We start from the raw sequence: 22131 nt of genomic DNA, 5'->3' as shown, positions 1-22131 counted from the left end.
ATTGTAATTTTTGACTCCACTAGATGGCACTATTGGTTGAAATAAAGGGCGTTAAAAATGGCAAGTCATTGTTTTTTTCAGAGAGTGCCATCTAGGGGAGTAAAAAAAAAGTACACTGGTTCATGAAACAAATTTGAAGCTACAACCACTACTTGTTGGCCGACTAAATGTGATTTTTTTATTGGGCATATACACAGCTGAAACAGCTGGACTTTGATGTAACATTTTAATATAACATTCTAATCATTATGGTATTCATAAACATGAATTTGAGGGTGTGGTGGGGTGGTGCACACTACGTGCCAGTGATGCAGCCCAAGTGTTTGTAATTAGAGTCAAGTCAAAAACATTGGGGTGGGGTAGAATCATCTGATTTTTATTCCACAAATGAGAGATTAATAAAAAAAAACACGTTCAGACTACCAGGGAACCAGAACCAAAGATTTTGTTTACATGCTAACTTTTCTGAATAAGTCTGTACATCTATAATCCTATGACAGTTACAGACCTAAACAACGAGGGAATTCTATATGTCACTTGAAAGAGAAAAACAATTACATTGACAAGGTAGTCGTATGTCTTGCTACTTTCTGAACTTTGTTGCTTCAGCCGGTGAGGAGGCAATGATCAATTGCAAATTTTCCATAACAGTAATATCAATACCTACACACTACCTAATAAAGTTAGCCGTGTTAAAAGAGGTTGTACAAAGTTCTTAAAGCAAGTCGGACCCAGCCAAATCCCTGATCTAATCTACCCTGTGCACGGTAACCACATCACATATGTACTTCAAAAGCAAAGGAAAGCCTCGTATATAATAACCAGAGACGGGCGCTTTGCCCTATTTTGCCAGTCCGTCCTCCAGGCGCAACGTGGGCACCTACCCGTCATCGTCTTTCCGTCCTTATTCATAAAATAATCATTTTGGGTCGCCGTCCATCCTTGACCTTTTAAAGCGCTTCCATCCTTGCGTTTCACCACTCAGTACCCCCACCCTCCAAAAATAAAAAAAAGGGTCCATTAATGACAAGAGGCTAATGGCGGAGGTTTCATAATTCTTAAAATATTATTTAAAGCTCATTAGCTGGATTATAACTGTTAAGATCCAAGCGCAAAATTCTATGCGCATGTTGCATTGTGGGCTTCCAATTTTTCAGCATTTTGTCAGCCAGACACAATTTCTTCTGCATGTTCGTACCACAGCCAACAAGATCTCAAGCTGAGCAGAACATTTTTATGAGGCTTGTGATCGGTTAGAAAAAGCAACATTAAAATAAACTTTGGACCTTGGAGCAATCAATCACTGCGGCAGCTGGCTTGACTTCAACTTTCAACTGGATGCTGGCCCGACCGGAGTCACGCTGACTGAGCTGCAGTGCTTGGTGTGCAAACGAGCAGTACCAATTGAATTTGGTGTAGGCTTTCTTTAATATTCAGTGCATATGCGCACCACGTAACAGTGCGTGCATTCCTGATAAGAGCCATGCAGCTTTTGGGGATGATTCTTGTTGCCATACCACATACTTGGAATTCAGGGGCTGTGAGAGTCATACTATGCTCTTCTCAACTTTATAGGAGCCACCTGTTGCAAATGTCACATTACCATGACTAAGAACAGGAACAATAGATTGCCCTCCCAGGATCATGCAAATGACCTCATCTGATGACAAGCAACATTGTCAGCTGACACGACGATTTAAATTCACAGCCGCCCGCGACATGTTTTGTTTCAGCCACCCTATTCAGGGAATTCTCAATAATCACTCCGCTATTTTTTATAATTTCTGGAAATGAATTTGCTTAGATGAAACTGGAAAACCAATCAATGAATCAGTTTGGTTAAATTTGTTTATTGGTAGTGTTTCTCTTTGGAAAATACAAACTACAACACGGAATTTGTTTGCAGACACAAAACGGACGCTACAAACCAACTGGACAGTGCTCTCCTCCACTCTGACTAAACGTTGAACATAAAATGTGCCTGCTCTCAATGTAATCACACATGACATCATTTACTCGTTAATAATACCTTTGTCACATCCACTTTTTCTGTCTAATTGGTTCATTAAACACAAGGCCACTGTGCTCAATTTGATGAAATTGGAGCTATATAGTCACAGAATAGGACAACAAACCACAAATAAATACAATAACTAGACATTTTAATGAGACAAACGCATATATATATATTGCACATTTAGACATTTCGTATACATGTATTCTAATAGAGCAGATTTTTGGGGGGGACCTTTCTAACAATCTTTAGCCATTTGAATCAGCATTTTAAAGATAGCTTCTGCATCGTAAATGTAAATTCCAAACTACCCACAGAGATTGCGATATGGGGAAATAAAAACAGAAAAGTGCATTAAAGTGCATTGCACCTTTTTTGGTCTGCCTGACCATTATGTGCTACTGCCAAGGACATGATAAGTCAGTCTCATGAGATAACAGTCACAGCATTCTAAAAACAGAAATAGAGGCGAGGAAGTAATACATACACAGTAAAAGACTACTAATGACGACAATAATCAAAGAACTTAACAAGACAATTGTTCGGTGTCTGCGTCAATTCGGAAGCCTATATTACAAGTTGGTTAAATTAAAACAGAGGTGATGAGTACATTAGAGAGGTTAAATATTTAAGCAAGTACATAAACAACTTGTAACAACTGCCGTTGTTTATTCCTACTTTTGACATCTAAGATTGCTTTCCTCACAAAAAATGTTGGTAATACAACAGAGCCATGTTTTGTCACACCATTTACATATACACAAGGGCAGCATGGTTATTCACAAGTAGACATTAGGAAAGTCAGGGGAAAGTCTTGACCTAGCAGTTTTGCCAGTCACGTGACAGGTCGTCGGCTGTGTAGTTTGTTGAACTTGTGTCATAGCTTTTGTTGAGAGATTAACAGAGAACACACAATGCGGAGTGAGGCCCTGCCTGCCGGAGAATGTCTCAGTCCTGGTCGAGAACTCGGGGTGATCCACTGGTTCCAAACAGACTTGCCTTCCACTTGAAATACTGCAGAAATGCTGCTCCTCAAGTCAGAGAACTGACTGAAATCTCTTTGGGATTGGCTTCTTTGCTGCTACAATCAGACAGATATATTGTAAAGGGGTGACGGCATGAGAGCGACGTTTCTCCAATTAATCCAGTCCTCCACTCCTTGTTCCCAAGAGCACCATCCACCAACACAGTAAGTCCGCCACAACGACACTCGCGCCACCATCAGCTAGCAGATTCATTCTGAGATGTCATGGTATTTACTGGGTGTCTGGTTGTGTGTTACACAATGTGTCTCCCTGGTGCCTCGAAGGGGGATTGGGCTGAAAGGTGTGAGTTGTTCAAGCTAAGGAAGTTAACAGATTGCTGCGTGATAACATTTCAGCAAGAGTTGAAAGAGCCTCCGAGTGAAAGAGCTGATCACCTCTCGCAGTAGTGAAGGGTGAATTCTTTGGACAGCTGCTTCTCACCTAAGCCCCATGGCTCCAGCTCAAATTTGCTAGCCATCTCATTTGTGTCATCCTCTGCATCTTCCTCTTCCTCCTCATAGTGGCTGGGTTCCTCAATCGACGTCTCCAGCCGGTAGGAGTAAGGTTGACCCTCGGTGTACTCGTAGATGGTGGGCAGACTGCTCTTTAGGCTACAGCGCCGGCGCAAAGCTACCAACAGCGGCTGAGGCATGGTGAAAATATCAACATTGTTGCCAAGGTCTATCCAGGCCAGGCTGGAAAAGTTCTTGGGTTCTTTCAGCATCTCAGTCAGGTCCTTGAGAATAGTCAGGGTGAGACGGTTCCCATTGAGGGCGAGGGTGTTAAGTTTGGGTAGTGAGGCGAGAAGAGGAAGAAGTAGCTTCAGGTTTTCATCTTGGAGCTCTGTAAAGCTGATATCCACAGCCACCACACTGTCTCTATTGTTCTGGAGGTAGAAGGCCACTTGACGGACATCTCGGGTGGACAGAGCAATGCCTGACAAGTCCACAGTATCATTGGACATTTTCTTCTGGAGGGTTGTCTTGAGACTGTATAAAGAAAGGAACGGGAAGAACACAAATTAATGCAAATAAAGGCCTATTCAACTTTAAAAAGCACAGACTAAATGAGGCGTTAGTTGGGTCACTGATCCGGAAACATGGGCCTGGCCTCATGTTGTTTTTGCTGTGTTGTGTAACAGAGGGAGTGAATGATAGGCTTGAGGCAAAAGGCTGACTAAGACTGCAGCATGGCCACTGACTTAACAGGAGCAAAAACATCCGCGCCAGCCAAGAGCGCAGTGATCTTTACAACAGAGATGTAAAACACAGCTAATGAAGGATACAAAATACAATGTATATATAAGTTCTGATACACAACGCCTCAAAAAAGCAAAAGAAACAACCACTGGCCTGCTGTTTGCTGGACAAAAATAATTTTGGGCTATTTCATGTACATGGCTACTATTTTGTTGGAGATATGGCCACTTCCAACTGTAGCCTCTCAGTGTAACGAGGGCGAGCTACTTCGTTGATTGATCTATTGAATTATAAAAATGGCAGGCAGCTTTATGAATCAGTCTGCTCTTGTACCCGTCACTTCTGATACTTCATAGTGATACATGGCCACAATGACAGAGTGCTTTGAAAAGAGAGGCCAATGTAAAAAAACCTATAAAATGTCATGAAGTCAGTTCAACAAGAGTTCCATATGTTGTTAAGCACATAATATATACACCATCGTGGGCCATATAATTATTACAGTGCAAGATCTTCCACGTCCCACTCTCAAATGTCCGGTCGGTCTTCAGAGTAAAAAAAAGTCATGTCCTTTGCCTGGGGCAGGCCTTCCTGCATGTGTGAATTGGGTTTGATCACGCAGCTCCCTTCCCCCACTCCGCTACACTGTCCTTTCTTTTGAGCTCAGCAAGCATGAAAAATTGATATCATCCTGTTGAAAAGGCATTTTTATCATCCTTTCAGATTAATCCACGAAGGGAATTTTGAGACCTTTTTTTTCTTTTCACAGCAACACCACAATACAATACAATAGAATACAACTTTATTTATATAGCGCATTTCACAACAGCTCGAACTGTAACAAAGCGCATTTCATACGGTGCAATATAATAGCGGGAAATTAGAACACAAATTAAAACACGTAAACAATAGATACCAGAACAGCAGAAATTTCAAAAGTAGGCAAAATGTAAAAGTAACTATAGCTAGATATGATATAACTCACCATCTTAAGTAAATTACATAAACACTGAATTGAAGTCAGATTAATGATATAATCACTATCAGGGAATTACTGATGCTCAGTAAAACTGCCTGTTGATTTGAGTCATTTATTTAACATCCATTACATAACCATGCTTTCGATTAAATTTAGATTGTAGAGTAAGATCTCACAGGCAAAGTCTCGTAACCATGTGAGGATTAACAGTAGGTAATAATTCAATGTTGATTATCGATCACATCACTTGTCACGGTAAATGCAATTAAAATACAGTCGACCTCTGAGGTCAAACACATTTCATTCCATTAAGTTGTTTGAACTCATCTTAGATTTTGCAAATTTAAAAAAAACCCGCTGTTATTAAAAATGCTAAACACATAAATATCTCAATTAACGTACTTTCAAATCTAATGGCAAATCTCGAGTCAAAAAGCACTGTAAAATCAAAACCACAGTACCTTTGCTTTCAGAACACGTGATGTCTACGATTCAAGCCTTAGGTGGTCACTGTGCTCAAGTCTCAGTCAATTCATGCATGACTGTTTTTTGTGATCTTAGGGGCAATACTTTGGTTGCATTACTGTGTCCATGCAGTTTGTCGAGGGAATCTATTTTTATACTGCATGTCACGCTTTCATACACACGCGATGGGAATCCAGTCCAAAGAGATCTCCAGAGCAGAGAATTCTATATCATAAATTATTCATGACCTTCGCACCTCAGTGTTGTCCTTCACAGTAGAGAAAATCCATCCTCTCAGACAATATTAATACAATTATAAAGGAAGAGCTTTTTATTTTGAAGCTTTAATGCACTCTCAGGCGTCTGTTACGATTCAATTTATTCTGCTTGTAATACGGAATGGACAGCATTGCAAACAAAATAAATAAAAGAACACCTACCACGCTGAAGGTAAGTCACGTTGAATGAATTTGAAGACAGTGGCGTAATATTGCTGAGACATTTGTCCCCTAACATGGAATTACCACAACTGGAGCATGCCTCAACAGCCTGATTGCTGATCACTGCTTCCATTAAATTCAATTGGCTGGAGAAAAATCTAAAGTTAATAAGATCAGGTCTAATAAACAATAATTCTGAGTGACAGTGATACCGTCCAAAGTTTGCTCAAGATTTGTAAGCTAAAGCTTCGTTCATTATTATCAGTTATCTATACTTTTAGTTGGAACCATAATGCAATTGTTTTCTTGCCAATTGTCTGATATTAAAATGATTTTAATAACCCCATTAAGGATGGTTGAGGAGAACTCCTGAAGTCTTGTTGTTTTGAGGTGGCAAAGGACCCCAGTAAATTGCCATAACTTGGCATTTTGTTACATTTGGACAGTGCAAGCGAGCAGTTTTCAACCATTTTCAATTACGAAAACAGTTGACTTCATTGATCAACATTGTAAAAGAAATGAAGAGAACTTAAATATTATCTATCTCCATATATTTTTTACTATTTAATAGTGTAGTGAAATCATTGTTCTTCAGACTACAAACTAGTAAAAGTTGAATCAGTAGCACAGCTGCTTGTTGCAGCCAGGTAGTAGTGCACATTAGGTTGCAGGCAAATAAGCACAAATGCAGAGTTCTCAAGGATAAATTAATCAAGTTCTTATGCCCATCCCAAATTGCAACACATGTGACCTGGACTAGTTCATTGTGTTGCTGCGACCTTTCCTCCTGGCTTGGCATCTTCATATTAATCTGCACTCTGGCACACATATCACATATGTTGTAACTTGTCAAGACCGTGGAGTCACTCACAGTTACATGGGCTAGGCAGTTGCCCAAGTGAGTATAAAGAATAGGAACCATTTTGGATGAATTACCTTCTTCTGCATCTAGAAAAAGGCTCCACGCCCATGTCTCAACCTTCCTGACATTCATTCAAAAGTTTCACTGAGAATATGGAGTCTTATGGTAGTTAGTGTTAGTATAATATTGCAAGAATTATAGACAAAAGGACCGGGTGAGGGGTTGCTTCACAATTTTTCAACACGCACAAAGAAAGCTCATTTTGTGGTCATGATTTGCAGGAGAAGTGTTGCACTCTCAAGTAGATTTTTTCCTATCAGACAGATGGAAAATGTGTTGCAGTGCCACTTCTGAAGAGAGCTCGAGGGAATGTGACAGTGCGCAGCAGAAGCCAGTGGCAATGGACAAGCAATGCACGTAAACAAGCCCTTAAAAAGGAAAGATGATTGACAGCTGTGGTTACCATGGCTTCCCCATCAGGTCTGCCTGTGGCCAGCTCTGTCCTAATTCAATGTCAGCCACGGCGATGGAACTCGTTACAGCTCGACATGGAGTTATATGAGGACACAAGGGCTTACCATGCCTGGGATTTCCGTCTGGACATGCTCTGTCTCAGCCACTTTGAATGTGGCGTCAGGTGGTAGATCAGCTGTCGGCAAATTTTATCAGACGACTTTATGGTGTCTGAATCCTGTGGGGAAAAAAAAGTAGAAGACATCAAAAAAGAAGTTGTTGCTTTTTAAGTGCTGTGATTTCCATTTAGCTGACTTGCTTGATTTCCTGCGAACAGTTTGCTATTTTACTCACAATTAAACTATACATCTATGTATTATCCAAACTGCTTCTCCTCACAAGGCATGCTGGAGTCTATCCCAGTTGTCTACGGGCAGTTGGTGGGGTACACCTTAAACTGGTTGCAAGCCAATCGCAGGGCAGACAAAGACAAACAAATACTTAAGCTCACAACCACAACTCGGGACAATTTAGAGAGTTCAGTCAACCTGCCATGCATGTCTTTGGAATATGGGAGGAAACCGGAGTACCCAGAGAAAACCCACACATGATTTTGCTACTTAACTCATATTGCACAAACACAATCTTAATCAGAATTCTGTGTTTCAATTAGAAGAAGCGGCATAGAACATATTCTTGTTAAGAAATGTTTGGTTTGACTTCCCCTGTAAGCAGATAACAAATACTGCATCGATCCCATGTTATTGCACTGAATTTGTACCTTGAGTGGAACTGTCTGTCGATCTGTTTAAGTATGAACAATGGGAAACTAATATGGGAAGCCCTTGAACTACAACAGGATTTTGAACCAAGCATATTGCTTTAGTAGTAGTCCTTCTCAAATAGTAGCACAACAGGACTAGGGGTGGGGAAAAAAAATGATATTGCAATAAATTGTTGCTAACTCTGTCGCAATAAATAATCGATAGCCTGGCGGCAAGTATCGATATTTTAAAACAACACATAATGGATTTACCTCATCGTCACCGTCCGTATTTAATCTCTCCTGGCCCCTCTGTGGGGGCGCTAATGCCGCAAACGGTTCTAAACTTGCCGGGATCAGCGGCCGTTGGAGAGTGTGAAGAATTTACCATAGAAGAACTACTAATGCAAGAATGGCGGAAAACCCAGAAAAACAAATCAGAGACCCACCGGCGAGTTTCCACTCGAACGTGTGGAGACGCTTCGGCTTTTTACGAGACAGGTGACGGGAGAACACTGGATAAAGAGTATGCAATCTGCAAGAACTACTTTGCAAAGGTAAAATGTAACATCAACACTACGAATCTGCAAAGCCACCTCGTTCACTATCACGATGAAATACTCGCAGGTGATAAAAAAGGTGAACCAAGACAGCGGACAATCACTACTGCTTTAAAAGCAAAGTTTCCCTTTGGTGTGCTGATGTCTGAGCATGTTGATCAGTTAGTGGTCCTCAAGAAGAATATGCCTTGATGTGTCCTCTGTGCGGTTTAACGTAAAGCACTTTGAGAGTTGCTACTGACATTTTAGGTTCAGAAATGTCCATGCACTTTAATATATATATATATCGTTGAAGAAATTTCTAACAATATATTGAATATCATAGACATTGTGTATTGTGATATGATCGTTATCGTGGGCCACATATCGTCACAGTATCGAATCGTGAGTTACATGTATTGTCCCACCACTAAACAGGACATGCTTTTTTCCATACTAAAGTAAAGTTTAATTGCACATCCATTACAACAGATGGCATCACACTCTCATTATTAGAGTGCACACAGGAAGTAATCTGGTACAATTTTTGGCGTACAGAACAGACATAAGGGCAGGGTTCAGAAATACACTTAGCACACTCCCTGCTACTCCAACAGTTTGGAAACTCATGTTGGAATGTGCCATTTATTATTCAGAGCCACAAAATAGGAGTGAAGGAGTGTGCTCTCCCTGCCTGGAACGGGGTTAGCGGCTGACAATTTTTATGAATAGGGCCGGACGGTCGAGGCCAGAATGGTAGCGAGATCGCAGCCGGAGGGTGGGGGACTGACTGATAAAAAAGGGTCAAGTGCCCAGCTCCGACCATTCGTATATCACGACTATAACTTGTCTGAATGTTATTAACTTTTTCTGAGGTTGGTGGCTCTTTAGTAGCGTTACTGAAAGAAAAAGTAAAACACAGGTGCATTTGTTACATTTATATCTTTTTGTGTTTCATTAATACTAATAAGGATACAATGATAGGCGGAGGGCATTTAGAAACAAAATATATTAATATATTATTTTTAGTCACGCCGGAGAGTTGTGGGAGCATGCAACGTTTTCTTCTTCCTGAGGGGTTTTAACAGAAAATAAGAGAAACATTGATTTACGGGGGGGGAGCTCACCTTCTTAGGATTCTGCATCTCTCGGGCCAAGCTCAGCAGCAGCTCATGCGAAATAGGATCCACCAGATTGAGGAAGGCAGCATTCTTGTATAGGATGTCATTGAGTGAGGTACCTTCCAGTCCCAAATCCTAAAAGCAAACACAAAGAAATGAATGACATCACAGCCAAACAAGTGTGAAAAATGCTAAAACCCACAGCAAATAAGAATTTAGCAGTATATTTTGTCAACTTGCAATCAATAGCACATCAATTAATGTTTATTAAAGTATTAAATTAATTAACTTTCGCCAGGAATCCTGAACCATTAAGGGAGGGGAGGTGTTTGTTTCTAGATTCAACGGGATTATAGACATGAAAGGATGGGTCACTTGATGCTTGCTGTGTCAGTTTGCCTGTAATCCCTCATTTTGTTATTTACCGCATCTCCACAATTGGTGCCCCCGACTCGATCAACAATGTTTGAACATGACAACTACATTGTACCCACAGTGAAAAGCAGACCGCCTGCTGTCCCTTAACGGCTTGGCCGACAGAAAACCATCAGAACTGTTGGAAATGATGCTGGTGGTTCAGGCGATCCCTCAATCCTTTTTAATCTCAATTTCCTGTGGCAGCCTTCTGCACTGGTGCGCATTGTGCTGGCCACTGTCCCTCTTTCCTTCTCAGAGAAGTACTGTGTGCTTGTCGCAGAGGCAAACTGGATTTTTCTTGTCAAGCAGCATCAGTTTGTCCATGTCATGCTCCCCAATCAGGAGACTCAGGTCCCACTACTAATCCCGGAGGTCGCTACTCACCGCAGATGGGGTGATGGCCCATCACCAACATCATGCCAGGTTTGGGCCCAAGGCCAAGCAGTGTCACAAACCCTGCAGTTCCAAGGGCCAAGGGAACACGGCCAGAGTCTGCTGCTGAACTCTGGTGCTCTGTGCAGCATCCTGCCACAGCTCAGCCGGTATATTATGGCGGATGCACTCGGTCTTCGGATGGAAGCTGCTAATAGTACACACATATGTACCTATGGACATACGGAACCGGGTATGTGGATGTCTTTTCGAGTGAGACGTTTCAGATGGGACTGTGTTCTAGCCTCTGGAGACTTACTCTGTGCATTTAATCGGCTTGTGGATGTTAAATGCCACCTTATCGATGTACCTCTTTTGCTAGGTAACCCTGCACGCTTGGGGAGCTGGTGTGCTCTTTGTGTTTGTCCCTGAGTGTCTGTCCCTGATGGAATTTGGCACCCCTGTGGAGATTTTTGCTGCCTGAACAATACCATGACCCCGGATCGATATCCAACCCTGTATATTGTACAGGATTTCTCTGCCCAAATTGCAAGGAACACCATCCTTTTTGTGCGGTTATCATCAGGTATTGGTACACCCACATGATATGCCCCAGACGGCTGTCATCACACCCTTCGGCCTTTGCAAATTCCTGCGGATGCCTTTTGCCCTCAAGGGGGAAGAGCAGACATTTCAATGCCTTATGGACTTTGAACTGACATGCAGTTCTTGTTTGTCTACTTGGATGACATCCTGGTGTTCAGAGCAGCGGAATTAAACAGCCGACACCCCTTCTGCACTTTTCCACGGCCCTGCAACTGTTAAGTCCCGACAGGAGTTCGTGGGCATCGTTATAACAAGTTTATTCCCCATGCATCTCACATCATACGGCCCTTGTATGAGGGTCTGCAAACAAAAGTGCCCAAGGATGAAGTTACTGGTCCTAGCTTTTGACTCTCCCAAGGCAGCGTAAGCTAATGCAGCTTTGTTCGTGCATCCATCTCCCACTGCCCAGGACACCCTCAAGACCGTCACAGTCTATGGAATATGGGGTGTGTGAGCAGTGGGTGGGTGGGCCAGACAGTCACTAGTGTTTTTCAGCTGGCAGCTCTGTGTCAATGAGAGGAAATGCAACACTTATGATCGGGAGTTCCAGGGCCTCCTCACCAACCAACTTTTGGCTCCTCTTAAAGGTCCGACAGTTCATTGGCTTCTTGAATCACAAGCCGATGAAATTTGCCATGCTCTCCGTAGGTCACAGGGACTGTTCACTTGGGGAGTGATTATGGTGCCATGGCCAGCGATCAGGCCATGGACTCTTGACATTCAAGTCTAACGCATGAGCACCAATGGACGTCACATTTGATATTGCCAACACCACACTCCTCCTCCACAAAGCAGGTGGGGGCCAAGTTCATATGGAGGGTCATCAGGACATTGGCTGGTTCCTGTATGGAGTGCTAGCACAGCAAGGCATAATGAAAGCTGCTCGGTGGGCCAGCGTCACTGACACCAACTTGGCCGACTGTCCAACCACTGCTTGTCATAGTGGAGTTCCTGCTGGATGCCGTATGCCCCGGTCTGCCGTCTCTCAACAGGCTGTGTCCCTATGGGTTGCTGTTTTTGTCCCTGTTAATTTATTTTGCCATAGCCTCCCCCAGTCCCATGTGCCCCCGGACCCAATATTCGCCAAGTATGTCTTCATCCGCCACGGCGGGCCTTTCGGGGTGTTTAAGAACTTTGTGGTGGGCACTGGATGTAAACCAGAGCGGCTCACGAGAGACCAACCAAGCATTCTAATGCTGCCCTCAGCAGTCTTCCGCCTGGACACGGATCCAGACAACCCCTGGTGCCTGACCCTCCTCCTGCTCAGTGCAGTCGTTTTGTCCACTTATACCCCCGCCACCACGTTTTAACAGTTTTTCTTAGCACCGTGCGTGATTGTGCACATTTGCGCTGGTAAATTCTGGGGGGTTTGGGCGGTGTGGTGACACATTCATCAGGAGACTGTACCTTTAAAGGAGGGGAGTGAGTTCACATGTTTCTGGGATCAAAAGGATGACAGGGATGAAAGGATTACTGTGCAGATAGGGGACATAACTCACATTCTCTCATTATTTATCGCATCTCCATAGCTACATATTAAATTATTATCACACACAAAACAAATAAGGAGTTTTAACTAATTAACAGAATTCTTCATACATCATACAGTTGTAGTGGATATATTGTAGGTGTATGGAAACTATCAAAAACAAATTGGAAGTATACATGTAATGCAAGATTTAAAGCGCGACACAAGTGTGCAACTGCCCTCATCAGCAAGTCCACCATTGTGGCTCTAGACAATGACAAGCACTTTGGCAGCACATGCAACTTTAATAATAAGTAAACCTTGGAGACAGATACAGACCTGCACAGACATTTGTGTTATTCACAGCACAAAGAGCATTGATTGCAAGAGACAGTGAGAGGCTAGCAGCTCCACATTACTGGTTCTTCTAACAGGAAAATGGTAGAAAGACAGAACTAGGGGAGAGTTTACATAAATAAATAAATAAATGCCAAGTAAAAGGCCAACTTTAATCCAAGATCTAATTTTGCTTAATCAAGTAAGGCTAATTCACAAAGTATCAATCATTGGTGCTTTGGTACATGTTAAGCTTTGTTACAACCAACGGCCCCATGTTCAGGAACGCGTTGTGCTTCACTGGGCGTTCTGGTACACAAAGGTGCCTCGCTCCTGACAATTTGGTTACAAAGTTGACAGCGCTTTTTGTGCTCAAGGAAGTCTAGTATCGCTAGGCATTCTGGCGGACCGAGCGTATTTTCTATTGAGCTCCCCCGGTACAACTAACAATTTGGTGTGGATAAAGCAGGTCTAAACAGTAGCCCTGGTGGTGGAATGCATTTTGGTGTTTGATCGAGGAACATGCAGACAGATTGTGTGGTGTATTTCATCGGATTTCATTCATAAATACAACAAAAGCACGGTACAATCCTTCAAAATGATTGAAGAAATGCATTGTCTGCATAAATTATAATCATTATCTTAAAAATATTTTAATAGCACCCTTACCACCAACCGCACAGCACAACCAAGGGGGGCTAACTTACGGACGCGGTTGCAAGGGATCTACGGAGCATCACCAACTTCCGTGGCAGCAACACGACCTCTGCAGACCCGAGTGCATCGCTGGCAGAGGAGCTTAACTGCTTCTTCGCTCGCATTGACTCGCCCCAACCGTCACACCCCCGCACTTCATGCTCCAACTCCCCCCCACTCACCGTAGAGGAACACGAAGTGAGGCGCGCGCTCCTGGATGTTAACCCCAGGAAAGCTACTGGACCCGACGGAATACCAGGCAAGGTCCTCAGAGCATGTGCCCACCAACTGTCACATGTTTTCTGCAGGATCTTCAACCGCTCCCTGGCTCAAGCAGTCATCCCCTCCTGCTTGAAAACTTCCACCATTATTCCTGTCCCCAAAAAGTCACCAGCCGTCCACCTGAATGACTACCATCCTGTTGCTCTCACACCAGTCATCATGAAGTGCTTCGAGAGGCTGGTTCTCCAGCACATCAGGGACTGCCTTCCTCCCACTCTGGACCCATACCAGTTTGCATACCGGGCTAACAGATCCACTGAGGACGCCATCGACACTGCTCTGCATGTTGTGCTGGGCCACCTGGAACAACAGCAGAGCTATGCAAGGATGCTCTTTGTGGACGACAGCTCGGCATTCAACACGATCATCCCAGACATCCTCGTCGCCAAACTGGACATTCTCGGCCTCCCTGCCCTCACACGCATCTGGATTAGGGACTTTCTGACCAACAGACCCCAGACTGTGTTGCTCGGCCCCTACACGTCCTCCACCCGCATGCTGAGCACCGGTTCCCCTCAAGGATGCGTGCTGAGCCCTCTCCTGTACGCCCTCTACACCTACGACTGCAGCCCGGCCCACGGCAACAACACCATCGTCAAGTTTGCTGACGACACGACAGTGGTCGGTCTGATCTCGGAAGGTGACGAGACAGCCTACAGAGAGGAGGTAAAGAGACTGACAGCTTGGTGCAAGGACAACAGACTGCACCTTAACACTGCAAAAACAAAGGAGATTGTCGTCGACTTCAGGAGGAACAAGACGGTGCCGCCCCCCCTCTGCATCGAAGGCGTGTGTGTGGAGAGGGTCCACACGTTCAAGTTCCTGGGAGTACAGATCTCCGACGACCTTTCTTGGACTCACAACACCACAGCAGTGGTAAAGAAGGTCCACCAGCGTCTGCACTTCCTGAGAGTCCTCAGGAAATTCAACCTGGACAGGAAGCTGCTGCTGGCCTTCTACCACTCGTCCATCGAGAGCCTGCTGACGTACTGTGTCTCCACCTGGTACAGCGGCTGCACTGAGGCGGACAGAGTGAGGCTCCAGAGGACAGTCAAAACAGCGCAAAGGATTATTGGCTGCCCTCTCCCCTCACTGTCGGACATCTACACCGCCCGGTGCCTCAGAAGGGCTCTCAACATCGTCAAAGACAATACCCACCCAAACTCACCTGTTCGACCTGATGCCCTCTGGCAGGCGCTACAGATGCATCAAATCGAGGACCAATAGACTGAGAAACAGTTTCTTTCCGAGAGCCATCTCCATACTGAACTCTCACACACACACGAGAACACCCTTACCTTGCAGAACAGCATCGTGATGTGTTTTTATATACCCTATTCAGTACTAAATTCCATTGCACTCTCTTATTTATTTATCTAATTTATATATTTGTCTGTATTATTGTTGTATTGCACTGGAAAGGGGAGCTCTCTAATCTCGTTGCACACTTGAGTACAATGACAATAAAGGGATTTCTAATTCTAATTCTAAATGTGGCTGACTACATCATTAGCAAAGGGAGATCTTGGAGTTCACCTGTATAAACTTATTTTGCATGCAACAATTTCATGCACGGACTGCAGCGAGTCAATTTCTGCTTTCCCAATCAACAATGTATGAGCACAGACCACCCTGACTTCAATTCAAATGAGGGTATCTGCTATTGGCCGATATTCTATTCCACAATGACGGAAATAGCCCATTACGTCCTCTACCTGTGCAAAGTCTTGGAAAATACCATCCATGTCTACATTTATTTTATGAACCGTTTATCCACACTAGAGTCGCATTTGAGATGTTAAATGCTCCAAAAAGTTAATTGTGTTCTATTAGGAAAGTAATACATTATTTGTTTGCTTTCCATCTACATACAATATCCTGGATATTATACAGTATCTTGTAGATTCTTAATGACTCTAGATGGATGTTCTGAAATCCTACATAATGTAAAAACCTCTAAAAATAAATGCAAGTTATCAAATACTGCAGTCAAAGCCAGCAATGTCGAGAAAGTAGCAGTGGCAGAGATGAGACGCTTCAGATCACTGCATCGTTAATGAATGTCTGATGAATGCAGTTAAATTCAATTTTGAATGAAGCCTCAAAAAGTAATGTGTAACAAGCATCTTATAATTTGTATTAAAAGTGTCCTTATTTAACACATTTTTAGAATTTTATAGTGATGTTCACTTTTCACATACAGGCATGTTTTGAAATCTGAAATAAAAGGTACCACCAGGGCTGTGTCATTACCTTAAAAATGTTTTTCATCAGAAGCGCAAGTGTAGATAAAACTCAAACTTTAATAGGAGCCATTTTATAGCTATTTAAAACATATCTCAAATGAACTATATGGCTGGAATCCAGGTTGACTGCCGGCCAAATAGGCCAGCCAAAAGAGAAAGATGTATAACGTAACCTTTGGCAGCAATGATGGGATATTTTCTAATGGGATCTTTTCTCAACTATAAACTCCTTTGGCTTCATTTTCATAGACATTGCAAGTGCACTCCGGCGTAAAAACCGACACACCTTGAATTTCGTGCAGGTGCAAGCCTCATTTGGCGTTTTGAGAATTTGATAGACCGCGCTGCGCCATGCTGGCTGTTCAGATGGGCGGAAGGTGTTCTCTTTTACATGCCGCTGGCACGTCTGCAAATTTGATTGAGAATAAAATTCGGACCAGGATAAAGAAGGTGTAAGTTGTGGTGCACGTGGTGTTACGCGATTTTGGTGAATTTACTTGAGGTGCAAGCAAACATATTCTGAGCTCTGGGCACTTGTGTAGGAGATGTCATTTTATTTCATTCATCACTTCACATGCAGTGGTCATCTGTGATTGCTCTGGCCAACTTGTATTGTGCTGAATTTAAAGGGAATGAGGAGTCGCTTTAATTGGCCAGCAAGTCAGCTGTGATCACACTCACAATGGCACAAATGTTTCTAATGGCGCACGTCTATAAAAATTCCAAGAAAGAAAACTGCATCCATGCGCAGTTTATCGACACTTGTGTCTATGACATACTTTTGTCAAAATACGCCAATCACCAAGTAGTGGAGCAGTCTCTTTTCAGTATATTTCTTTCCACGATTACATCAGATTTTTAGCGGTAGATCTGCCTCACGCAATGTGCCAACCCTTACCCCACCGTACAACTGTGTTTCTGCTGGACATTTGGCTGTTTGCCCTTCCGCCTTCACTTGGCGAGTGTGTGCTGTGTCATGCTGCTTGCTTCAACAGTATACTGAGGAATGCAGATGCCAGACTGTGGCACAAGCAAGCAGCCAAGACAAAAACATGTTTGATGTGCCTGGACACATTTCTAAACAGCCCCTGCATTGCCCTGCCAACATAAAGGAGCAATCAACCAAGTCTTGCTCATAAGAAGCTTAATGCTCTTTTGTCACTCAAAGCATGTACTCCCCGAGATTCCAATTGTATTACCACTGATGGATGCAGAAGAAAAATAAAATAGTTTTGATGTGTTTTCGTGCTGGTCTTGTTGGTGTCGCCAGCAGTCACCTGAGTAGTCTTAACAGTTTTCTGATTAATATGAGGAGTTGACACTTCTGCCACTTGCTGTTGGCTAAAAATGACATGATAGTATCGGCCAATCACGGCTCACCAGTTTTCTGAGTTTGCTCATGTGACATTTGCACGCTGATCCATGATAGGTCATTCTCTGAGTGGCTATTTTGGTACTTCTATGACAGAAAGTGTCAAAATGGCAGTGGCGGGCCATGCATTTCACACATAGGCTTTCCGTGAAGTGCTACTTAACCCAACTTGAATAAATTACCCCTCGTGTTAATATCCGCATAGCACCGTCCCGTCACAACTGAGAATCGAATCACAGAACGCGTTTGCACCTTCAACGTAAAGCCTGCGAGAAGGCGCGCTGTAACCAGCTCGTGATCTGATTGGCTGTCGCAACTGTCTATCAGCTCTAAAATCCAAACACAGAGGCAACACAAGCTAGCTGAATTCTAATTGGATAAAAACACTCACCTAAAAATATAACACTGGGATAGATATGACATGAATGTGAAGAATGTTATATACATGTTATTGAAATGAAACTTATCATAAATATGATCAGGATTTCTTGATTATGGTAGGCCAGCAGAAGGCCTTTGAAGGCTTTGACCGCCAACCACGACAAAAAAAAAAGCGGGTGGATTTGGCTGCTTAATTCATAAGCCACAAACACGTATTATTCCGAATACCATGTTTAGACTAGTGGGACTGCATAGAACATTTTATTGTCAAGAAAAACATTGCCTTTAAAGTAAATCAAAATACATTTGAGAGCGATTGAGTGTCCCTTGTGATGACATCCTTATGGTACCAGGCTCGGATCAATTCAAGAGGTTTTGCTATCTCCAGTGTCAGGATGTCAGCGTAATTAACACAGAATTGTCTGGCAGCCAAACAATGAGGGGGAGAAACTGGATGTTAGCAAATGAGCTCACAAAGGGTCGGTTTGCTCCTACAAATCCTCTAAGCACTATGCAGAATAGTCCTTTATTATTCTGGCCTTAATTTCCATAAAGGAGAAATGTAATCTTACTTCTGCATTTTTTACACTGCATTTTTATACAGTTTTGGAGTTACATTTTGGGAAGTTAGGGTCGGAAGTATCGTGATCCACCACATGATTTCTGTTGAGATAGATAACATCACCACAAACGCATTAAAACCCCATTTTACAAGTGGAAAATCGCAAGCAAAAAATATATGAATCAAGAGAAAAAGAAATTCTCTTTGGAATCTGCAAACCACCATTTTCATTCAACATTCTAATTGCATCTCTGATTTCACATCGCTACATCAATGCAGACAGCAGTAAAAAAAAAGGGCAGAGACAGCTCCCATTTCCTTATCAGTAACCTTTTCAAAAAACGCAGGACAATATGGAGCGCATATCGTGCTGAAGCCTGAGATGCTCTAATGGGAATGTTGAAAAAGCCCAACAAGAGTAGAACTCTGTAAAATGGAAGAAACTAGAACACAAGAGAAGACAGGTGAAGATATGATGGTGTGGGAAAACCTTGTCCTCATTTGAAGATAACTGTCGGGTCCAAAGGCCATGATGCATTTCTACATTTGGTGGGCAGGTTTTCCTTTTTAAAAATCAAAACCTCCCATTTGACCATGAGTGAAAGTGACTGTAGCGGTGAATCGAATGCTGTGTCTGCTACTTTGACCATGTGTCTACACCGCAGTCTTCAGTGGCCTACTTTCTTTCGATAACAAACACAACAGGAGGTGGCTATGTGTGCTCATCATCCGAGGATGTTGGATGGATGAAACTGGTTTCATAAAGCACGGTTTTACATTTTACACCTCAAATTAGAAATTTGGCTCCTCATAGTAAATTCAAAACACAAATATATACCATGCTTTTTAATGACGCCAACTTACAAAGATTGTTGTTCGACAGCGCTTGTCCTGAATAAGATAATACACACAATACTACATTTACTACTAGGGGCAATTTAAAATCTTCCATTCATGACACAAATATATGCAAATAAATTAATGATGCAGAACATAGCACACAATTGCAACATTAACAATGGTGCCCTAATGAACAACAACTTCCACATCAGTGAATTCCCAACAGCCATTTAAGCATGACCAATTTGGACCGTACTATCAGATTGCAATAATAATATTAATATTAATAATAATGATATGGCACGGTCACTGACTGGTTAGCACATCGGCCTCACAGTACAGAGGTCCAGCATTCATTCCGGGCTCCGGCCTTCCTGAGTTTATTCTCCCCGTTCCCGGGTGGCTTTTCTCTGGGTACTCCGGTTTCCTCCCACATTCCTAAAACATGCTTGGTAGGGTTAATTGACCACTCTGAACTGTCCCTAAATGCGATTGTGGGGGTGAATGGTTGTTTGCTTTTGTGATTGTGGGTGTGAATGGTGTTTGCCCTGCGATTGGCTGGCAACCAGTTCGGGGTGTACCTTGTCTACTACCTGAAGAAAGTTTGGGGCTGTTCAGATAATGGGTGGATTGATCATAACAAAAATAATACATTTAAGTTCATTATATAAATGCAACAACAACTATACAAAAGGCCAATATATACACTAACATGTCTGGTGGCAATCTGTTGCTTTTGATTGCATCAGTATCATAACGGGCCCAAGATAGGACAGCAACATGTAGGATCTGACATGTCTCGGTAAATCTCCCATGTGTTTCACCTCACCTTCCTCAGTAATCTGAGCACGTCGGTTGCCTGCTCCATCCTGCGTTCGCGAAGCAGCTTCTGGATCTCCCTGATCCACGCCACCCGTCTCATGTAGGGGCTGTGGTTGGTCCGACGCAGCATCCCAGGCAGTTTGTCTGTCTTCAGCATAAGGGCGAACAGGAAATCCCCGCCTGCTCGGCCGCTTCGACTGTCGCCGTCCGTCCCGACATCTAAGAGCCTGCGTCGCTTTTTGGAGAAATTGTCATTGTCCAAGCTGTTCTGTCTGCTCAGTCTGGAACCCATTCCGATTCGTGGCGCAGGTGCAGGCTGCCTTGTTGTTGTTCTTCCAAGTCAGACGGGATTAGCAGCAGGGCTGACCCATGATCAGCTTCCTTTTTTTTTTATAAGGCGTCGTGCTGTCTGCCTCTGTAGCTGGTGACAACCAAAGGAGCCGATGTGCACCACAACGACACTTTCTCCTCTTCTCTGTCACTCAACGTGGTTTGGCCTTGATTTATATTCTGACGTGTCCCTCTTTTCGTAGGCTCGGTTGACGACGGCGATGGGGACACGATGCTCTGAATGCTTTATCACGAAGAGTCTGATGTTTTTACGCTGCTGTTTAGGTTTGAGCAGCATGGAGCGTCTGACCAATCGCTGCGCGCGTAGCCCACCGCGTGCCCCTCCTACATGCTTGACCCCCCACCTCCCTCTCAAGCCCCTTCCACCGCCATCCTGAAGTGAAATTTGAAAGCATATGAGAATAAAAGTAATTGAAGGATTATTTTGTTGAAGGTCGTCTGAATAAATACTGTACATGCTAAGCACTTCGGTCATTCCGCCATTGAAAAAGGTGTAGGCACCAACAAAAACGAACAAAAACAATTTCTTTTAGGATTTGTTCCATGGAAAAAGATAACAGGCAATAAACCATTATTAATTCGTACAGGTCAACCATCAAGGGTACACTTTTGGATTGATGGATAGATATTTTATTGGTCGTATAGTGTTATATATTTTGTTGTGTTTGGCACAACACTGTTAAATACAATTAAATCAAGTTTCATTTTATTTAAATTATTCACTTCGGTTTTACTTTGATGACAGGAACAGGAATTTACTGAACGTTACGTGTCAAAAATGATATTTTTTGTTTAGTACATAATACATATTTTTTTATGAGTAACAGGGTTGCACGGGCTGAAAATAAATACAAAAATATATGAAAAATAGAAGTGAGTACATTCAAGTTCTCCTTAACCTCCTCCCAAATGAATGGAGTTGTCAGAATATGTCCACAAGTGTAATATATTGTGCAAACCTCCCTAAGTGCAACACAGTGAAGGTTTACCAAAAGAAAAAGTAAAAAAAAAAAAAGAAATACAGCAAAAACTGAAACACTGACGGAATTCATTCACTATAACAACCACGTTCAGTTAAATGCAAACGTGCAACATTACTCACTCGCAAGTAGTACCTTCACCTTAGCACGTCTACACACACACCACCTGAAGAACCTTTAAAACAACAAAACACCTCTTATATTTGCTTAGCCCGACCCTTGGGCATCATATGGTACAATTAGCTATTTATTTACTTGGTTTATAACACAGGCATTTTCATAACATTTAGTTATTACTATAAAATGAAATAAATATGGTCCCATATTTCCCGCTAACAAGTAATGAAAAAACAAACATGTTATTTATTTAAATACAATAACTTTCAGTCACCTGACCATTGAAACGCGCAAAAAAGCCTTATTTAAATGGTTCGTAAACTATGCCCATGTTTGAACTTCTGAGATGGTGCGTCGTGTCTAGTGAGTGTGAGCGTGTGCACGTCTCAATGTATGGCTTCAAACATACGACAACAGTAAAAA

General features: G+C 42.8%; 1 protein-coding gene across 1 annotated transcript; it reads right to left on the bottom strand.

Moving 5' to 3' along the window:
- Positions 1 to 1830: 1830 nt before the first annotated feature.
- On the bottom strand, positions 1831 to 20909 carry lrrc75ba (leucine rich repeat containing 75Ba). The gene is made up of 4 exons (XM_088300136.1): positions 20268 to 20909; positions 9867 to 9995; positions 7563 to 7675; positions 1831 to 4028 (listed from the first exon to the last, which is right to left on the bottom strand). The coding sequence occupies exons 1-4, from the start codon at positions 20550 to 20552 to the stop codon at positions 3431 to 3433; spliced, it is 1125 nt and encodes a 374-aa protein (XP_088156262.1). The 5' UTR covers positions 20553 to 20909; the 3' UTR covers positions 1831 to 3430.
- Positions 20910 to 22131: the final 1222 nt, after the last annotated feature.

Source organism: Idiotropiscis lumnitzeri, chromosome 1 (genome assembly GCF_059441095.1).
Source record: "Idiotropiscis lumnitzeri isolate Australia: NSW breed Sydney's pygmy pipehorse chromosome 1, RoL_Ilum_1.0, whole genome shotgun sequence".
NCBI classification, from domain to species: Eukaryota; Metazoa; Chordata; class Actinopteri; order Syngnathiformes; family Syngnathidae; genus Idiotropiscis; species Idiotropiscis lumnitzeri.
Note: the sequence above shows the minus strand (reverse complement) of the source record. Positions and strands in the feature narration are given on the sequence as shown.

Excerpts from the sequence above, each read along its gene's own strand:
- lrrc75ba (XM_088300136.1), bottom strand. The coding sequence starts at position 20,552 with ATGGGTTCCAGACTGAGCAGACAGAACAGCTTGGACAATGACAATTTC. Across the intron at positions 9,996-20,267 it reads TGCTCAGATTACTGAGGAAG|GATTTGGGACTGGAAGGTAC; the intron begins GTGAGGTGAAAC and ends GTTTGCTTTTAG. Across the intron at positions 4,029-7,562 it reads AGACGGAAATCCCAGGCATG|TCTCAAGACAACCCTCCAGA; the intron begins GTAAGCCCTTGT and ends TTCTTTATACAG.